Source organism: Populus trichocarpa, chromosome 6 (assembly GCF_000002775.5).
Source record: "Populus trichocarpa isolate Nisqually-1 chromosome 6, P.trichocarpa_v4.1, whole genome shotgun sequence".
Lineage (NCBI taxonomy): Eukaryota > Viridiplantae > Streptophyta > Magnoliopsida > Malpighiales > Salicaceae > Populus > Populus trichocarpa.
This window is the reverse complement of record NC_037290.2, coordinates 18,930,561-18,957,365: the sequence shown is the minus strand read 5'-3', so window position 1 is coordinate 18,957,365 and position 26,805 is coordinate 18,930,561. Positions and strand designations below refer to the sequence as shown.

Below are 26,805 nucleotides of genomic sequence, written 5' to 3'. Positions count from 1 at the left end.
ATACAAAAAAATTAATTTTTAGCAATAAAAATTGATTTTTTTGAAACGCGGGTTGGCCCGCATTTCCAAACATGCTCATAGACTTACCTCTCTATAGTGTAGAAATGCATTGAATTATCTTGTCATTATCTTCATCTTACATCTCCTATTCCAATAAGAAAATCCATATTCATTTATCCCATCATATGACACTATTTTCTTCTTCCAATATGGGGTATTATATTTTTCTTTTAACAAAAATTCTGCACCTAAATATACAAGAAAGCTTTTGGTCATTCCTCTTTATAAAATAATGTTTCCATTATCTCTCTTTCCTTTCACAAAACACTCATCCTCTCACCAAACACTTTATCTTTTCAAATCCAAAAATACCTCACAAAAATAGACATAATTTTACCTCTTTAAATTATAAAGTAATTTACTTTTCTCAAACTATTTCTTTGTCACAGAGTGAATCCTCACATTTTTCTATCTCACCTATAAATAATATTCCATCTAATATTCTTAAAATCCCTTTTAAGGATTGCCCTCGTTATCTAAGATCTTTTTTGTGAATCTTAACTCATATGAAAGATGTTTTGCTCAAATATTTTATAAGATAAAGGTTCTTCATGGATGCCAATTTAATTTTAATGAGTTCGGAATGTTTTCAAATGTTAAAGAGTTAATGATCTATGCACAATTGAACTCATTTATAGGAAATAAAAGTAAAGAAGTCTTTATAAACATAGTGAGATAATTGTATGCTAATCTTGAGTCTCAATCAAAAACAAATGGAAAGATTTTTTAGGTATCAAACATGGAACAAGAGATACATAACCATCACTTTGAAAGATGTTGCCCTCTACCTAATACTTCCTCTTTATAGGGAAGATATGTTTAAAAAAGAAGGTTATATGGACATAGATATGATGTTTTCACCCAATAAGCAATATGAGATGCTATTTGGCCATAACAACGAAGCAATATTTACGAGTTCTCAATCAACCAATCTTTTTCGAATCAAATTCTTTTTGAAGTGACCTATAGACCCATTTTACCCAATGGTAGCCCGGATAATGAACTTTATAGACTTACAATTTGGTTTATGGCTAGCATGATGACTTAAAGAAAAATCAATCTTCTAGCTTTTATGCTTCAAAATATCTTGACTGATTCAAAATCTATAAATTTACCTCTTATAAATGGCCATTTTATTATAATTTTTTTCATTGTAAATCACATCGATTTTCTTTCTTAAATATTTATTTAAATGGGATAATGGTACTAATGAATTCATCACAAGTAAACCATACCCCATATCTTTTGGTCGACTATAAATTCCCTTAACCAATGGATTAATGATCTTACATACATAGTTAGATGAAAACAAGACTAAATTTAGGAATTACAAGCATAAATATTTCGTGCTCGCCTAACATTAGTTGTTCGGGATTTTTCACTAAGAGTAGGTTTGAATGTGACAGATATAGAAAGTGATTATGAAGAGGATAATGAGGCAAATCTAATAAAGCCAATTTAAAGTGATCTTATTGATCCTTTAATATAAACTTGTTTTTATATCTTGGTGCGAGCATCTCATGCATTCTCTAACTTTCCTTTAATCTTTTTTAGACTTATGCTTTTAACATTTGATCACGTTATATATTTGTGTGGATAGTTGTTAATAGCTTTAATAAAGCAAATTTAAGGCCCATAAACTAGAATTGCAAGCAAGGAATGGTCATGAATGATCCACCCTCTTCTTGTTGGCCTATAATGGTTGACTTTGGCCTTATTTGTTTCAAGAAAACTGCTTTCCTGGAAAGGAGTTTCCAAGCTTTTCAATGTTTAGTGAACTCTAGAAAATTACTTTCCAGGAAAGTAGTTTCCAATCAAAAGAAAAAAAACCTTTTCCTACTAGAAAAGTGTTTTTATCTTCTTAATTCCATAAAACACTTTCCTTTTCTTTAGCACATAAACATATATATATATATATATATATATATATCAACAACCTCGTATAAAATAAACTCTTAGTTATTATAATTAACTAATTTTTCAAAATAAAATTATTTTCCATAAACAAACAAGTCTTTAAAATCAGTATTTTCACCAAGTACATCTTAGCCCCTCTTTTCTCAAACATTTTACGCTTACAAAATCTAAGACTGTGTGAATCATCATATTCAAGTATAGAAAAAAAACAATTATTGTTTTTTTTCTCTAGATTAGGAGGTGGTGGTACATGGGCTACCCTCATTCAAAATATTAAAGCGGGTATACAATACAGCACAGTATAGATTTTGTCCCCTTTGAAATCTGTCGATAAATAAATAAATATAGTAATCAACATGGAAAGGTGACCTGTTCTTTTCAATTGCTGTTTCAAAGAGCTCCATTGACTAAGAAAAAACCTCATCATCATTGCCAAAGATCGATCTCTCTCTCTCCCTCTCTCTTTTCTTTTTTTGTATTTTGATATGATATATTTGTTGCTTAGTTTGACGTACTTTAGTTGGATAGGGACAGACTTTCATACCCCATCTAAGACAACTAGAAATAAATGTTACATGATTGCAAAACAATTTCTTAAAAGGATACAAATTATCTAAGGTAATTTTCCAACAAATAACCTAATTTGTTTTTAAATTCTCAAATAACCTAATTTTTCAAGCCCACGAAGATATAGCTCAGCAGCAAATTTTTTTATTTTTATCTACAAGAGAAAATAAGTTTAATTAATTTATTCCACATAAGTTTAATCAATTTTTTATTTTTTAACCCAAGTCAGAAATTCGACATAAGTTTATTTAATTTACAAACAAATATAATTTTATAAAATTTAAAACAAACCCTAACATGTACAAATCATGAATTCATACAAAAAATTTGTATGAGAAAAAAACTATAAATTAACAACACCCAAATAAAAGACATATACTACAAAAAATATGCAAAAAAAAAATCAACATTTTAAAATTAAGTTCAAATAAAAAAAAGGATATATTTTCTTACTTAAAGTGGAGAATTCTTAATAAAAATTGAATTAAAACATGAATATTGACAAACTGAGTGTTGTGGTTGCTGAATTTGTTGTGGGAGGTTGAATTGTGTTAAGATTAGGGAGAGGGGGTAGCTATTTGTTGCATAAAAAATACATAAGAAATAAGAAGAAATGAGAAGGGAAAGAGGAGGGTTGATTGTCATGTCATAAATTAAATATTTCTGACGGCATTACTGACATAATTATTTCATCAATAACTCCGTTAGTCATTTTATTAGTAAAAATATGATGTCACCATATGATTTACCTTATTAAATTTCACTGTAATATCCTCTGTCATTCTATCAGTACATACCGAGAGAATTTTTCTATCTGTATTTACCGATGGATACATGGATGAAAAATTTTGTCGGTAAAGGTCATCGCAATATACCAACGAAATTTTTTCATTGGTGTTTCCGTTTGTATTTGCTAGTTTTCTAACCGTGAATATTTAAATATCATATAAAAATATTAAACACTAAAAATAATAAATTAGTTTGGATTAACAAATAATGAGAAAATTAATTAATAAAAAATTATATTTTTTGTAAAATAAATATTATAAAAACCGAGCTAGTTAGTTTGTCAAGAAATCCTCAATGACTACCAATAATAATATCATCTTATCCTTTCAATAGTACTATAATTAAATAAAAATCAAGTTTTAAATTAATTTAATTCTTTTCCTCAACTTTTTTTTCTTCAAAACTTTCACTATTTTTGCCCATATCTCTCGTCATTCCTTCATCTTCATGTCCCTTTTCTTAATTGATTATATAATCTAAGAACACCTACAATGTGTTTAATCGAGTTTTAACGTTTGTAAAAATTCACACTCTAGACGATAAGGAATTTGTCATGTCCTTGAGTTATCATTCTATCCATATAAGATTTTAAATTTATTTTGTGTTTTTTTAGACCTTAATGAAAAAATGAATATATGTAGATTAATAATTAAGGCAAGAGAGATTATGTAGAAGAGATAGTGACAACTAATTAATGGTGTTGATAAAAAAAATATTTTTTATTATTTTTTTAGTATAATCTTACTCTTAGATTCTCAAATAATTAATAGATGGTTATTTTGTAAATAAAAAAAATAAAAAAATATTTCTATCGTATTTCTTTTACTTACAAATGTCCTTTTTCAATTTTGTTTTGTTTCAGTCTGTTTATTCTTTTAGTTTTTTATAATTATAAGAGACGTTTAAATATTTTTTTCTAAAATTGAAGAATAAAAAATAAAATTTACATATAGTTTTCATGGAAATATAGGAGGAATTGAAACTATAATTAAAGTTGAGGAGTTAATTGATACAAACCAGATTTTTAGGATAAAATTGAAACACCCCATACACTCTAAGGGGCAGATTAAAACTCACCCTTTACCGACTCTCTAGTCCATCGTGTCACGTGTGAGGTAGGATCCTACACGAGGCTGATAGAGATTAGAATTATAATTATGGCGCAAATGGCTTGCTTAATATATTAGGAAAGAGCTCTCATGTTGATTTACCAGATTATATAATTATAAACACAACCACACGACTAAAAAATATGGAGCTGGTTTAATTATTTATATAAACAGTAAAACAAAAAAAATTAATGTATTTGTTAATTATTTTATAATATTTTTGTGCTGTAGATGAGTTGGTTGATGCACGGGTGGGTGTCTAAAGATCGTGTTTTAGATTCTAACAATACTGGCCCATTTGGGTTTTTTTCTCTTTTTCTCTTTTTATTTTTTTATTTAATGTATGAGTTTTTATTTATTTTTATCCTTTATTATTGAATATTGAATAGATAATAAATATATTTTATTTATTTATTTATTATTATATAAAAAAATTAATTCAATTAACTGAAGTTTATAATTCATGTTATAATTTTGGTTAGTTAACTAAGTTAACTTGACATGTTTTATTATTATTATTATTATTATTATTATTAAATCTATTTAGTTATAATATCACATCATTATAAGTTTTACGTAATTTAATTTAAAATTCAGGTTAAGTAAAATATCAATTGGAGAATTTTTAAAATGAAAATGCTTAAAAATTATATATATATATATATATATATATTCCAAGAAATTTTGATTGAACACACAGCGACGACGCGGGGGATTTAAACCAATGATCTCTGCATAAAAATGTACGAAAAAAAGTGTCGGCTGTACACAAATTAAAAAAAAAAAAAACGATATAAATAGCTCTTCAAGCACAACTGCTCGAATTGAAAACTGGCATTGTCCAAGTGCAAGATTATATATTTTGGTCAAAGTCCGGCGCCGTAGCCGTTGGGAGGTGATGGTTGAAGTCATGCCTAAAGAAATAAAGCAATCTTTTTCAACGATCCAGTGCCCACTTGCCAAGACCCTTATTTCCCATCCCAGCCCACCGCTCATAAACAGCCTCGAACTTTTAACTCAAGCCAACACATCTGGTTCTTGTCTACTCCAACCTAAAACCAAAAAAGCAAGTCAAGATCATCAGAGGATGGCATTAATGGATAGGACAATTGAAAGGAGAATACATACAGATTGGAATTTGTTACTATTTTCTTGTCTTAATCTCTGCATATTCTCATATTTGACATCATACATGGCACGTCCAATGGTTGCTAATCAAAGAGCACAGTGTGTCTGTGCTCTTCTTGCAGATCAGGAGTGAGTTTTCACGCCTGCATTCACATTAACTAGGGCACGAGTGTGCACGTCGATATAATATATGACCAGAGAGAGTGAGGAAACACATCTCGGAAATCATGGGCAGATCTCATCTGGATGAAGAGTTTATGTACAGTGCAAGCAACGAAGTAGATCATATAATTAGGTCTCTTGACCATTGAGGCCTGGCGTGTTGTGGTTCACTGTTTGAGTATAGGAGAAAACACCATTATTGCATGTGGGGTTCAAGCATTCCATCAAAGACTTCTTTTTATTCATTTATTTTATCAAGCTAGCTCAAGTTTGGATAATTGGGTTCCAATGCGTGTATTAGCTCGCGTGTGGTCAAATATTGTAGTGCTGAGATCATGCATTAGCTCATGCCCTAATAAATTTCAAATGGGATCCAAGAGAAAATGTTTTTTTTATCCTTTTCATTGGAGTTTTACAGGTATAGATTAGATTTTCTCTAAACTTCTGTAGGAAATCTAACAAGGTCTAATCATAGTAAAGAACAGGAACAGGTATGTTCGACAGATGGTTGAAAGAAGGGCAAATAATCTGACGTTCAGTGCCCATGAAACTTGATTAAAAAGCTTGAAATCAACGTTAAAAATGTCAGAATCTGAACATTTGTCCTTTAGCAACGTTTGTTAATCAATCAAAACAGATTACAGTAATTAACAACCAGATCATACCAAATGAAACTTGTGAAAATACACGAATAAGTTAGGAATATTGATTAGCGTCGTTTTCGCAGATATGGAAGCTGGTGATTTTCTTGGTGAAATGTTTTAACTACTCCTTCAATAATTACAATACGTGTAATTAAAGATTGTAAGTGATAGAACATAAAATTAAAAAAAGAAATAAAAATGACAGCAGGTCCTGGCGCACCTGCTGTCTAGCAACGAGACCTGCTGTCAGGCAGCGAGCCCAGCCGAGCCTTCCGCCAGCGCTCAGTCCACTTATAATTCTCCCTTCTCTTCTTTTATTTTTACACGAACTTTACAGATTTTGTGTAACAAATCTGCAAGTCCGAATAAAAATATTCTCGCAACATTCTTTTTATTGGGTGAATAACACGACTAATTATGATGAAAATACTAAAATTTTAGAGGTATATAATAATATTATCAATATGGTTAGAAAAATTTCGACAAGATGAATCCAATGATATTAACGAAGGTCACCAACAATGATCAGAGTGAGCCATTTTATTCATCGATTATGATCTTTTTTAGTATTGTTGGATTCGTCTTGTCAAGATCTTTCTAATTATACTGATGGTATCGTCATCGAAACTTCAATATACCTCCGGTTATTATAATATAATAATGATAATATAACAATATTTATTATTGTTAGTATTGTTATTGTTTTTTTTTTTTTTTTTTTGTTAAACACATGTTCACCTTCTTGAAAAGGTTCAAGGTTCAAGACTCTTTTATCTTTTTATTGTTATTGTCTTATTTTTTTTTAATAAAAATGACATTGTTTGTTATTGAACTATAAATACTCATATTTTAATATATGAAACAATATTTTAATTTTTATTATATAATATTCTACTATATTTTAAATATTCATATGATATATTTATTTTTTCATGTATATATTTTGTTTCTTTGCAAAATAATTAACATAAATAGTTGGTTGTATTTTGTTACATACTTGTTTCAAATTATTTTATAATCTTGCATCCTTAAGATCATTTGGGAAGAAGGTTTAGTTTTGGTTGATGCATAAACTAGCCTCAAAATATTTATTATTGAATCAAAAAAATATATTTGTTAATGTATAACAACTATCATCCTCCAATATAAAAGTACTACCACAAATACTACCACTACAATCACTACCACAATAACCACTACCCCTTACTTTTTTGGACGAGATTTGAAAGTCCATTTTTTTTCTTCTTTCATATGGTTTCAGCTTTGGCATGTACATTACATGTACATTTACTTGAAACTCAACTAAATATGGCAATGCATGAGTCACACACAAAACCAATATCCAACCAATTTTGACATACTGGTACGGTATTTTAGACTTTCCACTTTAGTTTATAACATTATTATTTATTGTTAATTTGTTTTTAAACATATTCATATACTTCAAAGTGTTAGGGTGTACATTGTTGTGTAGCACCCAAAGTATGATCGCTAGGAAAGATTTTGAGGAGGAATAAGGTCACCAATCAATACCCCTTGATGGGGTTGAGGGGATGGGAATGAGATTGATTTATATGAAATGTAGTGGTTTGGCCTTGGTGTAGTCTTTGTTATGCTAAACATGTTCTGTTTTGTTCAATTTTACCTTCTATTTTTCATTAAAAACTTTGTCAGCACCAAAATTGTGAAAAACATATTCCATCACTAATTTTGTTTGCATGTCCTAAACATTTCATAAGTTTTGTCAAAAGTTCCAGAAAGAAGCAAAGATCCTGGTAGGGTTACCAATAGATGATATATCAATGGAATTGCCTTTGCATCTACAATTATGTCAGCATTTTTACTAATTTTTTTTTGTTTAGTTGTTCTAATCTTGAAGCCAATAATTTCACAATAAACCCACAATCACAACAAAAACACTTGTGCGATGATTGAAACAATGATCACACATTATAAAAATATATATAACAAAATTATCCAATAAATATAAATATAATGCATTAAAGCACCAATAAATGTCTTAAACATTTTTAATTTTGTTACATAAAGAAATATCACATCTAAATCAATTCAACACTTTTTAATCGGAGTCCTTCTCTCCATGTCCAACATCATCTTTTTGTTAAATTCATGGTCATTCTCATCATCTTTGTTTACTTTTTTATGTGCACTGTTACTTATTATTATAATATAGCTCATCAAAATCAACCTCAACATAAGTATTTTAAGTGACATAAAAATTTAGATTTTCTAACTCGGTAAATGGAGCAACTCAATATGGATCAACTAACTCATCCATTTGAAAGACATTATCTCTCTCAATCACTTTATCATTACCATCTTCAATTACTTAGACATGACTTCTAGGTTTTGTTTTGACAACAAATAATCAATCAATTATATTATGATCTTTTCTAAAAAAAAGAGTGTGTGTACAATACACTTGTTGGCATTGTTTGAAAAAAATAAAAAGCATCATTGATGTTGCAAAGTCTACTTTTTTTACATTAACAAATATTACCACCTTAAAAATAAATAAATAAATAACAGTTATTAATAATATAATTATCACTAAGAGATTCAACTATTTATAAAAAAAAAATTGAATTCATGATCCAAAAACTATCAGACACTTCAAATGTTGAAACACGCATATTAAATCCTAATTATCAACTAAACCATAAAACTGATAAAACAATAATCAGTACTCAACTAACAACCCAATATTTATTCAAATAAAGAATAAATAACATCAAGTGATACCCATCATTTCTTCAATTTTAACACACATAAGTTTAACAAAACCCATAATTGACTTAAATTAATTGGAACTCAACTAATTGTCCATCATTTACTCACTTCAAACTTATTCAACCTAAATTAATATCTTTAATTATTATCAATTCCATACAAAATCATTTTTTTCTAAATTTCTAACTTAACCATAAAATTGACAAAAAAAAATATAATCGGTACCCATTAAATTGCCCATCATTTCTTCAATTCTAATAATTCTAAGTTATAAAATCACACTCAATTTCATCAAGTGAAAAACTAAATACATTTTCTCAAATCCCAAACAAATTCTAAAATACAAACATTACATTAATACAACAAAATTATAAAATAAGTAAAACACTTAAATACATATGTAAACTACAAATCAACAAACAAATTTTGAATAAATTAACTTTAAACATAAATGGGTGTTAGAAAAAATAGATGGGTTTTCTTATTTATGGAGTGAAGCTTGAAAAAAAATAGAACCAATGGAGGGAGTTTCCGTCGATGCTGAAAGGTTAGGTGGATAAATTTTAGAGGGGGCTATTAGAAATTTAAGGAAATTAGGGTTAGGGTTTGAATTGGATTTAAGAAGAAGAATAAGAATAAGAAATGGAGGGAAGAGAGAATGTTGGGTTTTAATTCCCTTTGAAATTGTTGATGAGAATTTTATTGGCAATTCAGTCAGCAATTTAACAAGTTAGAAATACCGATAAAATTATTTTAAATTTTTTTTGTTCTATCGTTGATTTCATTGAAAAACACTAACAGAAGTTTTTTATTATGATTTTTATCGGTAAACAGTGACAAGATAAATTTTTTATTGTCATTTCCATTGATATTTTTAATTTTCTAGTAGTGTTAATTTGGGTGTTGGGAATGTGCCTTTTTGTAAAAATGAGTGAATTCAGGTTGGGTCACTTTGATCCCCCATAGTCTCAATGAGTATGAATAAAGGCTTTAAGGTTCATTTTAATTATCGTACGTAGCGTGCATCGCGTGGCGGGATGTCAAGGAATCACCACCTAATTGTTTGGTTCAGGGTAACTAGGAGACCTGGGTGGACTGGTCTTATCTGAAATTCCAGGGTGGACTAGTTATGGCTAGGGAAGGTATTAGTGCCCCTAGTGCACCTTACCTAAGATAAGCTACATTATATGATCTGAATGTGGTTTAAAAGTATTGATGAGTTCCTAACTGGTGATCCGTCTATGGCTTAGAACAAAAATTTACGCTCATGAATAAATCTAGCATTTTGAAATTATTATGGGCTTGTATATGCTCAGGTAAATTCTTATAGGAAGAATCTATATAGGTACCCTGACAGGGTTCACCTATCCTGAGAGGCGAAAGTGTTTTCCATAACTCATATATTGTGGTGAAAAATACTTCCAATTAAAATTGATGAACATCCAAAATAATTCTAAAAATTTTCTAGTCAACTCATGGTACTTAAATACCAATGTACTTGTAGGTCCATCATTTATACTAAAATGTTAACCAATAATTTTCAGGAATTTAATTTTTTAGGGTTATCGAAATATTGGTCAAATCCTTAATGTAAAATCCAAAAATGCAAAAAACAAAAACAAAAATCTTCTCAAACAATGCTAAAAATATTTTTTTCTCTCGTTTTTAAAATGCAATTTTTGTAAGGATTGGGTCTTATGCAACAAGTTAAAAAATCATTTAAAATTTTTTTTTTTACCCCACCAAGTTGATGTGAAACTTTTGGTTCAACCATAAACAGAACCAAAGTTCATGGTTTAACCCAAAAAACAAACCAAAACCTAAACTAGAATCTAAAACGAATCAAAATAAAAAAAAAAACTCAAAAACTCTATCAGAACGGATCAAAACCCCAAAAAACAAAAAACATGGAGAACATTCAATATGAACGCAGTAACGTGAATTTCAAATCAGACCATATATGGATAAACTAAGGACACAAATATATTAGAAATCATGCAAGGATCAATACTTTAGCATTCATGCATTTCGATTATCACTCAAAAACCATGATTTTATCAAAATAGGTTTCGGTTCAGAATCAAAACCCTATGATTAAAACCTAATAAAAACATATTATTGATGTAAATAAACTCTATATTATTGACTAATCAAGTTGCCCAAAGGGTTCTGTGCAAAGAATTGAACCAAAATTGATCCAAATGATAGGGTTAAGCCAATGTTCTTCCCAAGAATAAGAAGAACACTGCCCAGCAAACCCAGAAATGAAGATCAAGCTACCAAACCCAGAAAATGGCCTTTTATGCCTTTAAAACATGCTTCTTTAGTTCCAACAAACCACATTACCATAACTATCAACTTAGAGTTCCTTTATCAATCATTTCTCCCATTTTCCTCCCTTTTGCTCTGATTTTCCAGGGGTGTTTATAGGGTTTTGCTAGGGTTTTTGATGGATTCAAACATAGTTTGACCAAAACTTAGCTTTTTGATCAAAATAAGAGGGTTTTAGAGTACATTTTACATATGTGAGCTTTGTACTTATACTGGTTTTACAATGATGGTTTTGCAACAAACTTGGTTTTTAGAGGTTTTTGTGATTTTCCAAACTTAGAGACCAAGAAGCATGTTTATGGTTTTTTGATCTTGAGAGAAACGTGAACAACCTTTGATAAAAACCCATTGAAAAGGCTTGAAGTGTGAAAACACAAAAAAAAATTATATAGTGGTTTTGTGAAATTGTTATCCTGACCATCAATGACTGAATTACCCCACTTTCGAGGCTTCGTCAGAGCAACTCCGATATAAACGTCATCGAAGACCACCTGATCTTGGTAGAGGAGAAGCATACCTTTCATTTGAATCCATTCTTGCTCAATTTGGAGGTCTGTAGCTCCACTTTTATTCGTTTGAAAGTGTTAACTTAATCATCCTATAATAATAAAAAAATACAGTAATATTGGTTAATTAGGGACAAAATGTTGTTGAGTTTTTTTATAAAAAAAATGGATTGTAAGTGTTTAATGAGAGTAGCTGATCTTTACAGAGGAGGTGTTTTTAAATGTCAATGTCTTTCTTGGTTTGAAAGGAACCCTAAATCATATTAGATCAAGATTTGGATTCGTGAACTATTAGGTCGACCAGTCAAGCTTGGTTGAATATAGTCAAACTTTTTAATAAATTAAAGTCATGCGTTACATTATGAATAGCAACGATATATATTAATTTAACAGAGAGAGCGGCAGGTTGGTCAACCATTTAAACCCTCCGGATCTTACCATCAGTCATTATATAATCAAGCTCCAGTTTAACAACTCATTACTCAATCCCACATGCCAATGCTCCTGTATGGATAAGTTGATGTGCTTGTTAGGTTTTGACTTGTTAAAATTCAGTTATACAATAATTGGTAGTGGGTAATTTTGCCTTTATTTTTGACTTGTCCAATTTAGCTTTCGCCATTTAGCAAGTTTTTTCTGACGACGTACATGATAAGGACTTTTTGTTTGGATATTAATGGTTGAACCCTAATTGATCAGGCCTGGTAGCTAGCTAGCAAGCTACCACCCTTTGTTTCATGCCATATTCGAGGAACCAGATAAACAGGCTGTTAGAGATCACAACCCCACAGCCATTAATCTTGATGGGTTCTTCTTTCGTATACCCTTAAGATGAGGACCACATGATGGCAGAGGAAGGGAGGGAGCCTGCACTTGCACAGTAGCACTTTATAAGAGCTTATTTTGAGGCTTGTAATTAAGATCAAAAGAAACCATAATATGTTTGCGTTAGCTGTTAAAAATATTGTCAGCAAGACCTATTAATAATACTATAATACGTGTGTGTGTTCTAGCTATTTGATTCGTGTTGCAATACGGATTGTATTTTGATATATTTTAAAGTATAAAGTGAAAAATTTATGAAAATATCTAATTAAATATATTAATAATCATGACTAAATATCTCTTAATCAACTGTTTTAGATTTTGTTGATGTTAGGTAAATTTGTTGTTTTAATTAATATGCATGAAATTTTGTTAAAAAATAACTTATCCGGAACAATATTTTAATGATGAAAGAACCCCCCCGGAAAAGAACACTTAATACCCGCCATTCCTTGAGCATTTGTTTATTTAGATGGTCCCAATTTAATACCTGTTTTCTTAATACAGGGAAGATACCAAATAAGATATTAGCTGGTCAGCTCTAGTTGCTTGTTGAAGTACTGTGTACAGCTCAGATTGAGAGAGGGACTTGTGATGCATTTATGATCCCTGTTCTGGGTGGCTCCTAGCCAAGTTCTGATCTAGCTCCATCTTCACTTCTTTCTGCGTCTCTTCCTCTCAAAAATCTCAGAGAGAGAGAGAGAGAGAGAGAAGGGATCGAGGTCCACTTAGCTCCCCAACCTCCACTACTACTAGTGTAGTAATGCAGCAACATTAAACTTTAAGTAATTGCCTTGGAAACCCATAGTTGAGGCATCAACACCTCACCCAGCTCCATGTATTAATATCTCACAGTATCTATAGCAACAGTATCTTCTACTATTTCATAGTTTCTTGAAAGATAGAAGGGACCCTTCTCTCTTTGTGGAAGGTGCAATGGCAGTTCAAACAAAATCCCATCTCTTGATCTTGTCCTTGCTTCTCGTATCTTCACTCACCACCACCATTGTTGCTTTGAATAGACAGCAAGAACTAGATCGAATCTCAGCTCTCCCTGGTCAACCAGCAGTCACGTTTTCACAGTTTTCTGGCTATGTTACTGTCAATGAGAAACATGGGCGTGCACTCTTTTACTGGTTGACAGAAGCTACAGCAATTCCTGACAAGAAACCTCTCGTTCTTTGGCTCAATGGAGGTCAGTTTAACTAGCTAAATTATACTCTTCCTTGAATGTACCTTGTATGCTTTCTTTGCTATCATCTTGACATGATGAACCGGTTTCAATTGAAGTACACAGCATAAATTAAGCTATCCTTGCTAGGAAACGAGAAAGAAAAGTGTTAATTGGGATCAAATCAATTGTGATTTCTACTACATTTTTCAAATTAATTCCATAGCTTGATATGGTTGACTTTAAGCAGAAGTATCCTTCAAGGATTCGATTGTCTTCCTTTTTGTTATGGAAACGAGTTCAAAAAAAAAGAAAGATGCAAGCAAGTAGCAGTCAAAACCATTTTCAACTATTCCATGAAGCTAATTAATTAGTCGCCCTATCTCACCATTTATGATTTGGGGATCTTTAATAATTATTTGTTGATGTTATTTTGAATAATAATGCCTTAATGATGAGCCAAAATATTTGTGCCTCTCAATAAATGAAGGAAACGTGCATGCCAAAGTATAGTCCCACTCGTGCCTAACCTCTTGTACGTGACGACATGCCCAGTAGTCAGTCAACAACACATAACACACTCTGCCCTGGGCCTTAATACCCGCCCCCATTCTATCAGTATTTTTGCATGCTGAAATTTACTAATGTCATTATTAGCCAGTACTGAAAGGAAAAACGACTGTATAGGTACAACAAAAACCCAAAAAAAATAAGCCAAATGGGCTCTCGTGATCTCTCTGTCTGTGTCTTTTTAGGGTTTGGTTTTATCCCACCTTTAGAACAGCCCCAGTATCTCAAAAGGGCCAAGCACCATGAGTTTTTCAGTCACTTTCTTTCGATTTTTCTTCCTCTCTTTTTTGTGATTCATAGTGTAAGCAAAACAAAACACCCCCCCCCCCCCCCTTCGGGGCCCAAAAAAGGCACCATAAAGTGAACCAACTTTTTTATGTCGTCGTCAATGGTTTCCATATTATTATTATTGTTATCCAAGAAAAAGGATGCTTCCCTCTCTCTTTTTCTCTGGTGTTTTGTCTTGCTTGTTTGAGTTGACCTCGATCGGTCAGAGAAGGAATAAAAAGTAGTGGAAGATAGAAACTTGTGGCAACTATGAGTCTGTGTAACTTCTTTCTTTGAAGCACGCGCATTCAGAAGAAGAAAATGGTCATCATGATGATGATGATGATGATGATGATGACGACCTACAAATGGAGGAGGAATTTGAAAATTCTCAGATCAAGACAAAGCACTACAAAGAAAGAACAGCAACAATAAAAACCGTATTCTCTGAATATTTAATTTTTTTTTACTAAAAATTAAATTTTTTTATATGTTTTGTATTGTATACGTTAATTTTAAAAATAATTTTTAAAAATAAAAAAACATTATTTTAATATATTTTAGCATAAAAAATATTTTAAAAAACAATTATAATTAGACTCTCTGCAACATAACCTGAAACATGCATTATAACAAAATGAAGTGATAATTCTTAGCACTTTTTTTTTTTTATCCATTGTCTAATTAATTAACTATAACAGTGAAATTTACTTTATCAACAATTTCTCGAATAAAAATAAAATAATAAATTACTGATGTTGTTTGTGAAAAGATTGAAGTGATATCATGTAATCGAATATCACTTGGAAAATGCATTTCAACAACTAATAAAGTGACATTTGAACTTACCGAAATTTGTTCAATTATTGACATTTTAGAATAAAGAGTACTACTGGGAATTTTTGCTCTGTAATTTGTAGGTTAAAATTCCCTTTATATATAATGTTTTTTAAAAGTAAATTTATTTTGAAAAAAATATTAAATTAATATTTGTTTATGATTTTGATATGTTGACATTAAAAATTAAAAAAAAATCCATTTTATTGTTTTTCCTCTTTTATTTCTTAATTTTACCCAATTTTTGTGAAAAATTCGTACATATGCCTAAGTAATTTTAAATTCCTTCTGGTCAATATTTTCATGTCTAACTTCAACTTCCAATATTTAAGTATGGGAAAAATAATTAATCACACGGGTCTCGATATTTAATCATGTGTGTGCAGGACCAGGTTGTTCATCAGTGGCATATGGAGCATCAGAAGAAATCGGACCGTTTCGGATAAACAGAACTGGTTTATCTCTTTATATGAACAAATATTCATGGAATAAAGGTAATTAAAAACTATGATGCAATAATATTTTTATTTTATTTCTTTCTCATGTTTTTAATTTTTTATGATGTTCAAAAATTCAAGTATTTTAGAAACAAGACTTCCAGATTGAATAATCAGTTAATTAATTGGTCCTAACAATCTTGTTTATTATTCCTAGTCAATGTGGTTGATAGCTTGTAGCCGGTGCTTGGCCGACCGCGGAACCCAAACTCTTTGGAACTCATCAACTTTGTTAAAGTTTTCTCATGTTGAAATCATTTTGCTTTATATGTTTACAGAAGCAAATATTCTTTTCCTGGAGTCACCAGCTGGTGTGGGATTCTCATACACAAACACAAGCTCTAATCTTAAAGATTCTGGCGACAAAAGGACAGGTATATATTATATCATCTATAATAGTTACATTTACCGACACAGATTTAATTGGTCATGCTCATCTCATGTAATCATAAGTTTCCCTTCCATGACACAGCTCAAGATGCTCTGGTTTTTCTTACAAGATGGATGTCCAGATTTCCTCAATACAAATATAGAGAATTCTATATTGCTGGTGAAAGTTATGCAGGTATTTAAGCAGCAATACATAAAAGAAACGAAGTATTTGTTTCTTAAGAATCTCGGGATGATACCTTTGTTTAGACTAAGTAACTAGTGTTCTAATCTTATTTTCATGTGCTTAGGGCATTATGTTCCCCAGTTGGCAAAGAAAATCCATGATTATAATAAAGCATATCCACATCCCATCATCAATCTCAAAGGATTCATTGTGAGTGAAATATATTTGCAAATTTGAAAAATATTGCAGGACCAAGTTGACTGCAAGTTCAAGAAAATACTAAGTTTCAAGTGATCAAATATTTATACAGGTGGGAAATGCAGTCACGGATAACTACTATGATAGCATAGGAACTGTTGCATTTTGGTGGACGCATTCAATGATATCGGATCGGACTTATCGAGCAATTCTTGATAATTGCAATTTCACGGAAGACACAGCCTCTAACCAATGTGATGATGCTGTGACTTATGCAATGAACCATGAATTTGGGGATATTGATCAATACAGCATTTATACACCATCTTGTATGCAACTGCCAAACAGTACTGTAAGGCTGAAAAATACTCTGCTGCGCAGAAGGGTCTCTGGTTATGATCCATGTACTGAGAAATATGCAGAAAAATACTATAATCGACCTGAAGTGCAGAAGGCAATGCATGCTAATGTTACTGGAATTCCTTACAAATGGACTGCTTGCAGGTATATCCTGGTTCCTCTGCCAACTTTATATTTTTTGCAATTGAAAAAAAAAAAACACTAAGGAAATGATACTCTGCTTCTTCTTTGATCTGCATGATAAAATTTGTTATTTGGCAGCGATGTTCTTATTAAAAACTGGAAGGATTCTGAATCTTCTATGTTACCCGTATACAAGGATCTAATTGCAGCTGGTTTAAGAATCTGGGTTTTCAGGTAATTTTTTAATGTGTTCCAGTTGACAAATATATCACTGGTTAATTATGTTGTTGATATTAATCTGTTAAACAGAAAGATACAGTTTTTCAAAAGTGAAAGGTGTCAAATCACATAAATAACTATCGATTGAACGTCTTATTTTTTGGATTGCAAATTCTGATACTGTAAAAGATAGGGCTCTAGAGAGATAAAGTGTTTGACTGTCCATGGGGGAGTTTCTGATTGATTGTCTGGTGTTGATACTGAACTTTTGGGCCCTCAACAAATGTTTTTCACATCCACTAGCCATGGCAGAGTGATGGAGTTTCATAGGTTACTTGATGACTTCGTTTCTCTCTTGATGCAGTGGTGATACAGATTCGGTGGTTCCAGTGACTGCCACCAGGTTTTCCCTCAGCCACCTTAATCTCACTGTTAAAACCAGGTGGTATCCTTGGTATTCAGGAGACCAGGTAATGCACAAAGTGTCTCATGAGAGTAGTTTTTAACTGCTCTTCAAGTTTGATTTTAGTTACTATTTTATAGCAGAATCAACTTACAGTTCAGCCTATGATACAGGTTGGAGGATGGACAGAAGTTTACAAGGGGCTAACCTTTGCAACTGTGAGAGGAGCAGGCCATGAAGTTCCCTTATTTCAACCTAGAAGAGCTTTCATTCTTTTCAGATCATTCTTAGCTGGAGAGGAATTACCCAAATCTTGATAAAAGCTCGAGAGACAGCGGCGAGAGATTGAAAGTGCCTGATCTGTGGAGCAATCCATGAACAAGTAGAAATCCCATGCAAATGATGGGTGAGGCAGCTAGCTAGGGTAGGGTCATTCATTCGAAGTAAGAACTATGTTTTGAAGGTAACTTGTTCTGTTCTAATTGTCATTCCAGATGGTCACTGAATCAAATGCCATACCATCTATAAATATCCAATGCAAGCAGAAGAGTTTTAAGGTTTTTCTGAGAGACAAAATTGCCAATCAAGAACACTACTGCTGCTCATGGCTGATCAAAATTACCAAATGCATGTAGAATTTGACTGACTTACTTCGATTCAGTTTAACAACCAAGTATTAAACAAAATTGAAGAAGAGGCATTATTCTTATTATTATTCTCGTGCTTGGTTACAATAGTCGATATATTCATGCAATACGCTAAAAAAAATAATTTATTTTTAGCTTATTAAAAATATATTTATTTATTATCACATTTATTTTAGCTTATTAAAAATATATTGTAGTATTTATTATCACATTTATTTTCATTTTATAATAAAACTAAATTTATTTTTAAGATAACAATGATACATAATTCATTTTATTTTTTTTGTCAAAACAACTATTAACATGCAATACGCTAAAAAAAAACTCTCTCGCTCAATTTGTAAAAGAAATATATAAAATTTTGTTGTAACAAGAGATATTTTTAATTTCTAAATATGCTTATAAAAAAAATTATGATTTTTTACTTTATCCATTTTAGAAGTTCCTCTAATATATACATGTATATAAACACACTTTGGACTATCCTTATGCCAGCTCAGCTTTATTTTATATGACTTTTTCAAAAAAAGAATTATTTTAATTATGAGTTACCAAAGTATATATAAAATTAGTGAAGTCTTGAATATCAAACATTTAGTTTAACGGTACAGGCTGGTTTGTTTTTGTATTTTAAAAATATTTAAAAAAAAATTAAAATTATTTTATTTTTTTTATTAAATTAATATTTTTTTATATTTTCAAATCATTATTTTGATGTCCTGATTTTAAATAATATTTTAAAAATAAAAAAAATTATTTAATATATTTTTAAATAAAAAATATTTAAAAAAAAAATAATTAATATATTCTACAACATCTAAGAATTAACTAGTTACATGACCCGCGCGATGCCGCGGGTTAATTTTTTTGCATAAAAAATATTAAAAAAATGCTAAGATCTAAAAAGTGTTAGGTTTTTTTGCAAAGTTATACCCAAGAGTCTTGGGTTTGACTGCAATGCCTAATCCAAGCGTAATATTTATAATAACATTAAACTTGAATGACCCAAGTTTAATTGGGTCTGGCTACAATATCAAACCCAATAGTTTTGGATGTGAGTCTGGCTGCAAGGTTATGTCATAAAAGTGTGATAATTAATTAGATTAATTAAAAAGAAAAAAACAAAGAAAAAAAACTAACATGAAGAAAAAATCTAATGAAGAAAAAGAAAAAAATGTGAATTAACTGGGTTAACCCGTCAAACCTGAGATCCGTGTCATGAAAGTCTGATAACTAAATAGAAAAAAAATTAATATCAACAAACTAAATAAAAAAAATTTAATTAAAAAGAAAAAAAAAAGAAGGCATTAGCCTTTTCACCGTGGACTGTACTGTGCAGTCCATAGTGAAAGGCATAAAAAGCAAAAAAAAAAAAAAACTAAAGGCATCAGCCTTTTCACCGTGGACTGCATACAATATTAAAAGATGAAATTGGAAGAACAAAACTAATGAGGAAAAAGAAAAACAATCTGACTCAACTGGGTTAACCCATCAAACCAGGTTAACCCGTCAAACCTGAGATCCGTGTCATAAAAGTGTGATAACTAAATAGAAAAAAAAAATTTAATATTAATGAACTAAATAAAAAAAAGATTAATTAAAAGGAAAAAGCAAAGAGAAAAAAAACCTATAGGAAGAAAAAAAAATAATGAAGAAAAAGAAAAAAAAATCTAAATCAACTGAGTTAACCCATCAAACCAGGTTAACCCGTCAAACCTGGGATCCGTGTCATGAAAGTCTGATAATTAAACAGAAAAAATTTAATATTAAGAAACTAAATTAAAAAAAATAATTACAAAACAAAAAAAAGACAAAAAAAAAGAAATTAAAAGTATCAGCTTTTTCACTGTGGACTGCACTGTGCAGTCCATAGTAAAAGGCTTAAAAAGGAAAAGGAAAAAAAAAACAAAACAAAGGCATACGCCACGGGTTTTTTTTTTTTCTTGCATAAAAAATATCAAAAAATACTAAGATCTAAGAGTATTATGTCCTTCTACAAAGATATACCCAAGAGCCTTTGGTCCAGTTGTAACGCTTGACCCAAGAGTAATATTTATAATATTAATAATAATATTAAACTTTCATGACTCAAGTTCAAGTGAGTCTAATTGCAACACCGGACCTAAGAGACTTGGATGTGGGTCTGACTGCAAGGTCGAGTCATAAAAGTGTGATAATTAAATTAATTAAAAAGAAAAAAACAAAGAAAAAAAACCAACAGGAAGGGAAAAAACTAATGAAGAAAAAGAAAAAAAATCTGAATTAACTGGGTTAACCCTTCAAACCAAGTTAACCCGTTAAACCTTAGATTCGCGTCATGAAAGTTTGATAACTAAATAGAAAAAAAAAATTGATGGGTTAACCTATCAAGCTCGGGATATGTGTCATGAAAGTCTGATAATTAAATAGAAAGAAATTTAACATTAACAAACTAAACTAAATGAAAAAAATTAATTAAAAAGAAAAAAAGCAAAAAAAATAAAATTCTAGGTTAACCCGTCAAACTTAGGATTCGTGTCATGAAAGTCTGATAACTAAATAAAAAAAAATTACCATTAACAAACTAAATTAAACAAAAAAAATTCATTTAAAAAAAACACAAAGAAAAAAGCAAAAAAAAATCCATAAAGGCATAAAAAACAAAAAGATAAAAAAAAAACAAAAAAAATTAAAAAAAAATATATGTTATAATATAATAATAATAATAATAATAATAATAATAATTATTATTATTATTATTATTATTATTATTATTATTATTATATACAAGTACAATTAAATTAAAAGGCGTGGGGAAAGCACCTTTAGAGTATTACTTAATTAATTCGGCAATCAGTTTCTTCAGGATGAACTGATTGGCCCAGTTCTTAACTTGGTCCAAACCCAAGCCCAACGGTAAGGGAATGTTTATTTTTAAAGTATTAAAAATAAGTTTTTTTTAAAATAAAAAAATATTATTTTAATACTTTAAAAATAAACATTTTTTTACCATTGGGCTTGGGTTTGGACCAAGTTAAGAACTTAGCCGCTACTGCGTGTTTATCACCATTATCTTAACGGGCTGGGTTGCTTCTGTTGGGACCTAGTATTGTCTTTTTCTTCTTTATACTTATTTTTAATAACAGCACATCAAATCAATCTAAAAATATAAAAAAAAATTAATTTAAATTTTTTTAAAAAAAAAACAATTTTGAAAAACAAAATTAAACAAAATACATACAGAAAGTCCAACCCCAACGGGTAAGCTAATGTTTTATGACGTGAATACATGGAAGGTGGATGGATATTCTCTGATGGTCAGCTCGGTGGAGCCAGGGGCGGAAGGAAGGGGGGGCAAGCAGGGGCCCGGGCCCCCCCTAAAATATTTCGCCCCTGTAATATATATATATATATATATATATATATATTATTAGGTAATTAAGTGTGGAGGAGGTTTTTTATTCTACGAAGGTGAGTTTTTTTACTGTAATTAAGTGCGATTTTTCAATTTGATTTTTTTAAAATTAATTTACGTAGCCCTAATATAAATCCTGTAAATATAAAATCATTACTTTGCGCAATAAATTCTGCAGCCGGTCAAAAACAAATATAAATATAAATCATAAGTAAAAATTTTCAACGAAAAGATTGAAGCAGAGCCATCAATTAATTTATTTTTCATCAAACAAAATAAGGTAACTTAAATTTAAAATCTATTTTTATTTTGTTTTGAGATTGTTAATAATTTGATGAGGTTTTTTTTTTTATAATTCTACCATTTTTGCTTCATTTTTTTCTCAGATCTGCTAATTTTACCAATTGTTTTTTGAATTCTTGTTATAGTGTTTTTTTGTTAATTAATTAGATATATTTTATTGGTTTGTTTTGATTATACTTTGATTTTTTTTATGTTTTGTTTTTAGCAGAATCATCAAAATTATCAATTTTTTCTCACGATATATGATTTGATTTTAGGTTGAACCATGAACAAAATAAGAAGAATTTGATTTTTTTTTTCAAAAAAAATATTGATAACTCGCAGCCTAGTGAACCAACTCCAATGTGTAATGTTAAAGTTATGGTTGAGCAACTCCAATGCGCCTCAGTTTACAAAGAACCCGCGTGGATTAGTGAGAATAGTTCTTTATTATTTTTTGCTTTATTTCAAAGTTTATCGTACATAAATAATGCTTCGTTTTAGCTAATGTTTCTTATATACTTTGTATGTTTATATTTGATAGATATAAAGACCAACAACATTAAAGTGATGAATATATTATGAAGATGAAATTAACTTCGTTGCTTTGACTCAATTTTGTATTTCTTCGAACCTTTTACCTTATACAAAGATCATTATATGTTTATAGTAAGTTATTTGAATAAAACTAAATTATACAAGTTTTTTTTTACAACTCATGTACAATAAAGTAAAATAAATATTATATTTTATTATATTAATTATGGCCCCCTAACAAATAATTCTAACTTCGCCCCTGGGTGGAGCAGCCATAACCACTTGAGTGGTCCATGGTTCGCATTGATGTATTCAACACCTGAGAAGACTTCAAGCTCATTGGATCATGGAAAAGTGGCTACCTTGACTTTCTGTTCATAGACCAATTCTAGGCACATCTCTTACAAGAAGCCTGTACAAGCTCATTGGATGTTGGAGAGCCCATGTAATAAATAAATAAATATCAAATATTAATTTAAATTGAAGTATTATGTATAATTTTGAAACCCGGACCGACCCGGCAGGTCGACCCGGGCCTGGGACCGGTCCGGGTCTAAGTAAAAACCCACCTGAAAGTTGGCCCGACGAAACCCGATCGACCCAGAACCCGGGCGACCCGAGTAAACCCGGCTGATACCCAACCTTTTTTTAATATATATATATATATAGTTTTGAAACCCGGACTGGCCTGGCGGGTCGACCCGGGCCTGGGACCGGTCCGGGTCTAAGTAAAAACCCACCTGGGAGTTGGCCCGACGAAACCCGATCGACCCGGAACTCGGGCAACCCGGGTAAACCCGGCTGATACCCAACCTTTTTTTAATATATATAAGTTTGCAGGTGTCTGCAGCTGCATTTAAGTCGCTTGGCTGGTGGGAACGAGTGCAGGTGAACGAAGAAGCTTACCATTCCGCCGTCAATCAGTTATTCAGCTAAGCAGGGTATCAACAGCACCACAAAGCAAGCCAACCTCGTACACAGAATGAACAAACTCAGGCTCAGCCAGGGCCCTACTCTCTTTCAAAAAGAGAACAGCTCCAACCCGCCCTATACGGGATGCCGGACCGGAATCCGCCTCTTCTCTGTTGGTTGAGAAGTACTCTTCTCTGGTAGGGAAACCGTTTGCAAGGGAAGAGTCAGCAAGAGCAGCCCAGAGATGAGAGGAAGAGGCGTCCATGAAAGAGAAACGCAGGCGCTGTGGTTGGGCACAAAAAACTAGGGGGAGAGAGAGAGAGAGACAAAGACCGTGCATTTTGAATTTTGTGGTCCATGAGCTTTTTTCTTTCTTTTTCAGTGGTCCACTACTCCACTGGTTTGAATTTTGTGTGCGCCTATAGATAAAATGCCAAAGGTCTAAGAACTGGCTTTTACCTGATTTTTTTTAGGTTGACCCGGGTCAACCCATTTGACCAGTGACCCAATCATTATATCGGGTCGACTACTGGATCGGATTTAAAAACTTTGGTACTATGTAGTTCATTGACATTTGCTGGCTATATGGCTCTAGCTAATTTGGCAACTTGCTTTGTTAACTAATAGCTAGCTTTTGCATTTTTAAACCCTACATGAATTTGAGATCGTTGGCCCCTTGTTGCTTCACAAATAGGTCTATCAGTCTATGAATCACAAGGCTTCTTTTTTTTTACTTTTGTCTTTGAATTTATACATGTCGAAACCTCTATATAATTTAAGTTATACTACTTTGAAAAGAAAAGAAAAAACCATGTCAACAATAAAGTATTGGGCGAAGATGAGACCACCTTCTGTATTTTGATTTTCAAGCCCTTTGACTTAATTCAAGTAAAATACATCATATTACAAGTATAGTAAATAAAAAAAAAACTTAAAAAGCGTAGTTATTTTCAACAATAGACGTGCATAATAGCTCTCTCCAAACTAAAATGGTGAATTAATTTTATTTTTTTATGTTCTATTTTATGTGTTTTTCAATTAATAATTATGTTTTTTTTTATATTTCTTTGAGATATAAAGGTTTTGATGAGATTGTAGAGTTTGATTATAAATCAATTTCATGAGATATGGTTTTAATTTGTAGCATTAAGACGTAATTAGAAGAATAAGGACCAAACAAAGGAAAACATCAGGGTGGCCCATTCTAAATTTGCATTAAAAAATTATTTTTAGTCCCTATATTGTTCATTGACTTTGTTTTAGGCCCCTTTAGTTTTGGAATTTTATTTTTTGATACAAATTTTATTTTATTCACGTTTCAGTCGCTAAATTTGAGAAAAAAGAAATAAAATCATTAGAAAATGAAAAGGCAGAGAAAAAAAATTCTCGGTTGACTATATTCCATGAAAAAAATTGTTTTTAGTGTCAATGAGTTTCATTTGACGAGAGAAGTTCATTTGAGGTGTTTCTTACCCTTCATCTTATCGGAAAAAGGAGATCGAGATTGAGAGAATTTTTTCAATTTTATTTTATTTTTGGGTCCAATTTAGGGGTTTTGAAGTTGAGAAATTAGTTTATTAACATTGTAATGATGTTTATTAGGGTTTTTTTTTTAAAATAGATTGAAAATGTTTTTTTAATTAAAAAGACTCCACCCTAATTTTCTGGTTACCTCTCTGGTGTTCAAAATCTAGACAAGTAGATGAAGCGTCATTTTCTTAAAAAAAAAATAGTTGGTGACATGTCATCCACCCCTTAAACCAAGCAAAAAAAAAAAAAAAAAAAAAAGGCAAGCGAGCTTGGTCTTACTAGTCCACAATCTTACCTATTAAATACAATTTAGTTTTTATTTTGTTTTTAAATAAGATTATAACATTTTTTTAGGATATTATTTTATTAAATACCATTTAAATTTCATATTGTTTTTGAATAAGATTATAATATTTTTTTAATAATATTACCAAGTATTTTTTTTGTATAATCCTTAATATTTTTTTTAAAAAAAATTATTTATATATACATATATAATACCATACAAGTAAATAAAAAACAAATTTTAAAAAAGTTCATTAAAACTAAACAAATCCATGGCCTGGGGTTAGGGGTATATAGAATATAGATTGGAGGTTCACTCAACAACAACGTTGCTAGTTGCTACAAATGTTAAATGAAGAGGGCCAATAGGAAAGACGAAGAAAAGGGCAACAGAGAGAGACCTCATCGCCTGTCAATTCTTTAAACAGATAATACAGCCAACAGTAGCCCTCATCTTCCAATGTCAATCTCCCTATGGATCATGATTTTTTAAGAGGTAAAAAAAGTAATCTGGCCAACGACAAAATTGTAACAGGAGGGAACTAATCGAAGCCCAGATGCAGTTTTTACTCTTTCTTTCTTTTCTAGCCCTGCTGGTAAATTTAGCTTCTCTAGCATCCAAAGCAGCCGTGTGACCTGTGCATGTTTGTTAGAGTTCTTCAATGGTGGGTGGCGTTCAAGTTTGAAATGGGCACACTATCATGGAAAGGATGTGGTCATCATTTATTTTTGGAGTGGCCATCACATGATTGTTGATTTAATATAGAGAAAGAAAATGTTATGTTCAAGTGGAAATCTAGCATAGCATCATTTCAACCTCTTTTCCATGGAGCCTGCCTCTAGCTGCAATTATCGAAGGCCATGTTCTGCTCTTTGTCAAATGCAAGTTGGCTAATGGCTAGGCCGGTAGGATGGTGTGCATCACAAATCTAGGAAGGTTGGTGTTCATAAGAAATAGATTTTTCAGAATTACTATTAGTTTGTCCCTGCAGGAACTTCATTTTTTAACGCAGTTTATATCAGCGGGCTTGAAAATTGATGAGAGATTGACCCTGGGAAATTTGTTTCTGGCTTGAAGCCAAAATTGGGGTTTTACTCTTTCTTTACTTCTTGACAGCAGGATCCTGGCAGGCCGTGTGGGAGGAAAAACAGGAAGAAGGGGGGGAGAAGGAAGGAGTCCTTGACAAATGACAACAAAGGAACTTTGAAGGGGCATGTGAGTAAAAGC

The 26,805-nt window shown here is 31.1% G+C and overlaps 1 protein-coding gene across 1 annotated transcript; it reads left to right on the top strand.

Moving 5' to 3' along the window:
• The first annotated feature begins 13,314 nt into the window (after positions 1-13,314).
• Positions 13,315-18,551, top strand: LOC7485250 (serine carboxypeptidase 24). Its single transcript, XM_002308372.4, has 9 exons — positions 13,315-13,984; positions 16,021-16,128; positions 16,410-16,505; positions 16,604-16,696; positions 16,812-16,897; positions 16,998-17,389; positions 17,507-17,602; positions 17,952-18,057; positions 18,164-18,551. Exons 1-9 carry the CDS (start codon positions 13,726-13,728, stop codon positions 18,305-18,307), a joined length of 1,380 nt encoding a protein of 459 aa, XP_002308408.1. The 5' UTR covers positions 13,315-13,725; the 3' UTR covers positions 18,308-18,551.
• Positions 18,552-26,805: the final 8,254 nt, after the last annotated feature.

Bases quoted from the DNA above. Each gene is read 5' to 3' on its own strand.
- LOC7485250 (XM_002308372.4), top strand. From the start codon at position 13,726: ATGGCAGTTCAAACAAAATCCCATCTCTTGATCTTGTCCTTGCTTCTC. The intron at 16,697-16,811 runs GTATTTAAGCAG...TCATGTGCTTAG, and splicing joins TGCTGGTGAAAGTTATGCAG to GGCATTATGTTCCCCAGTTG. The intron at 17,390-17,506 runs GTATATCCTGGT...GTTATTTGGCAG, and splicing joins TACAAATGGACTGCTTGCAG to CGATGTTCTTATTAAAAACT.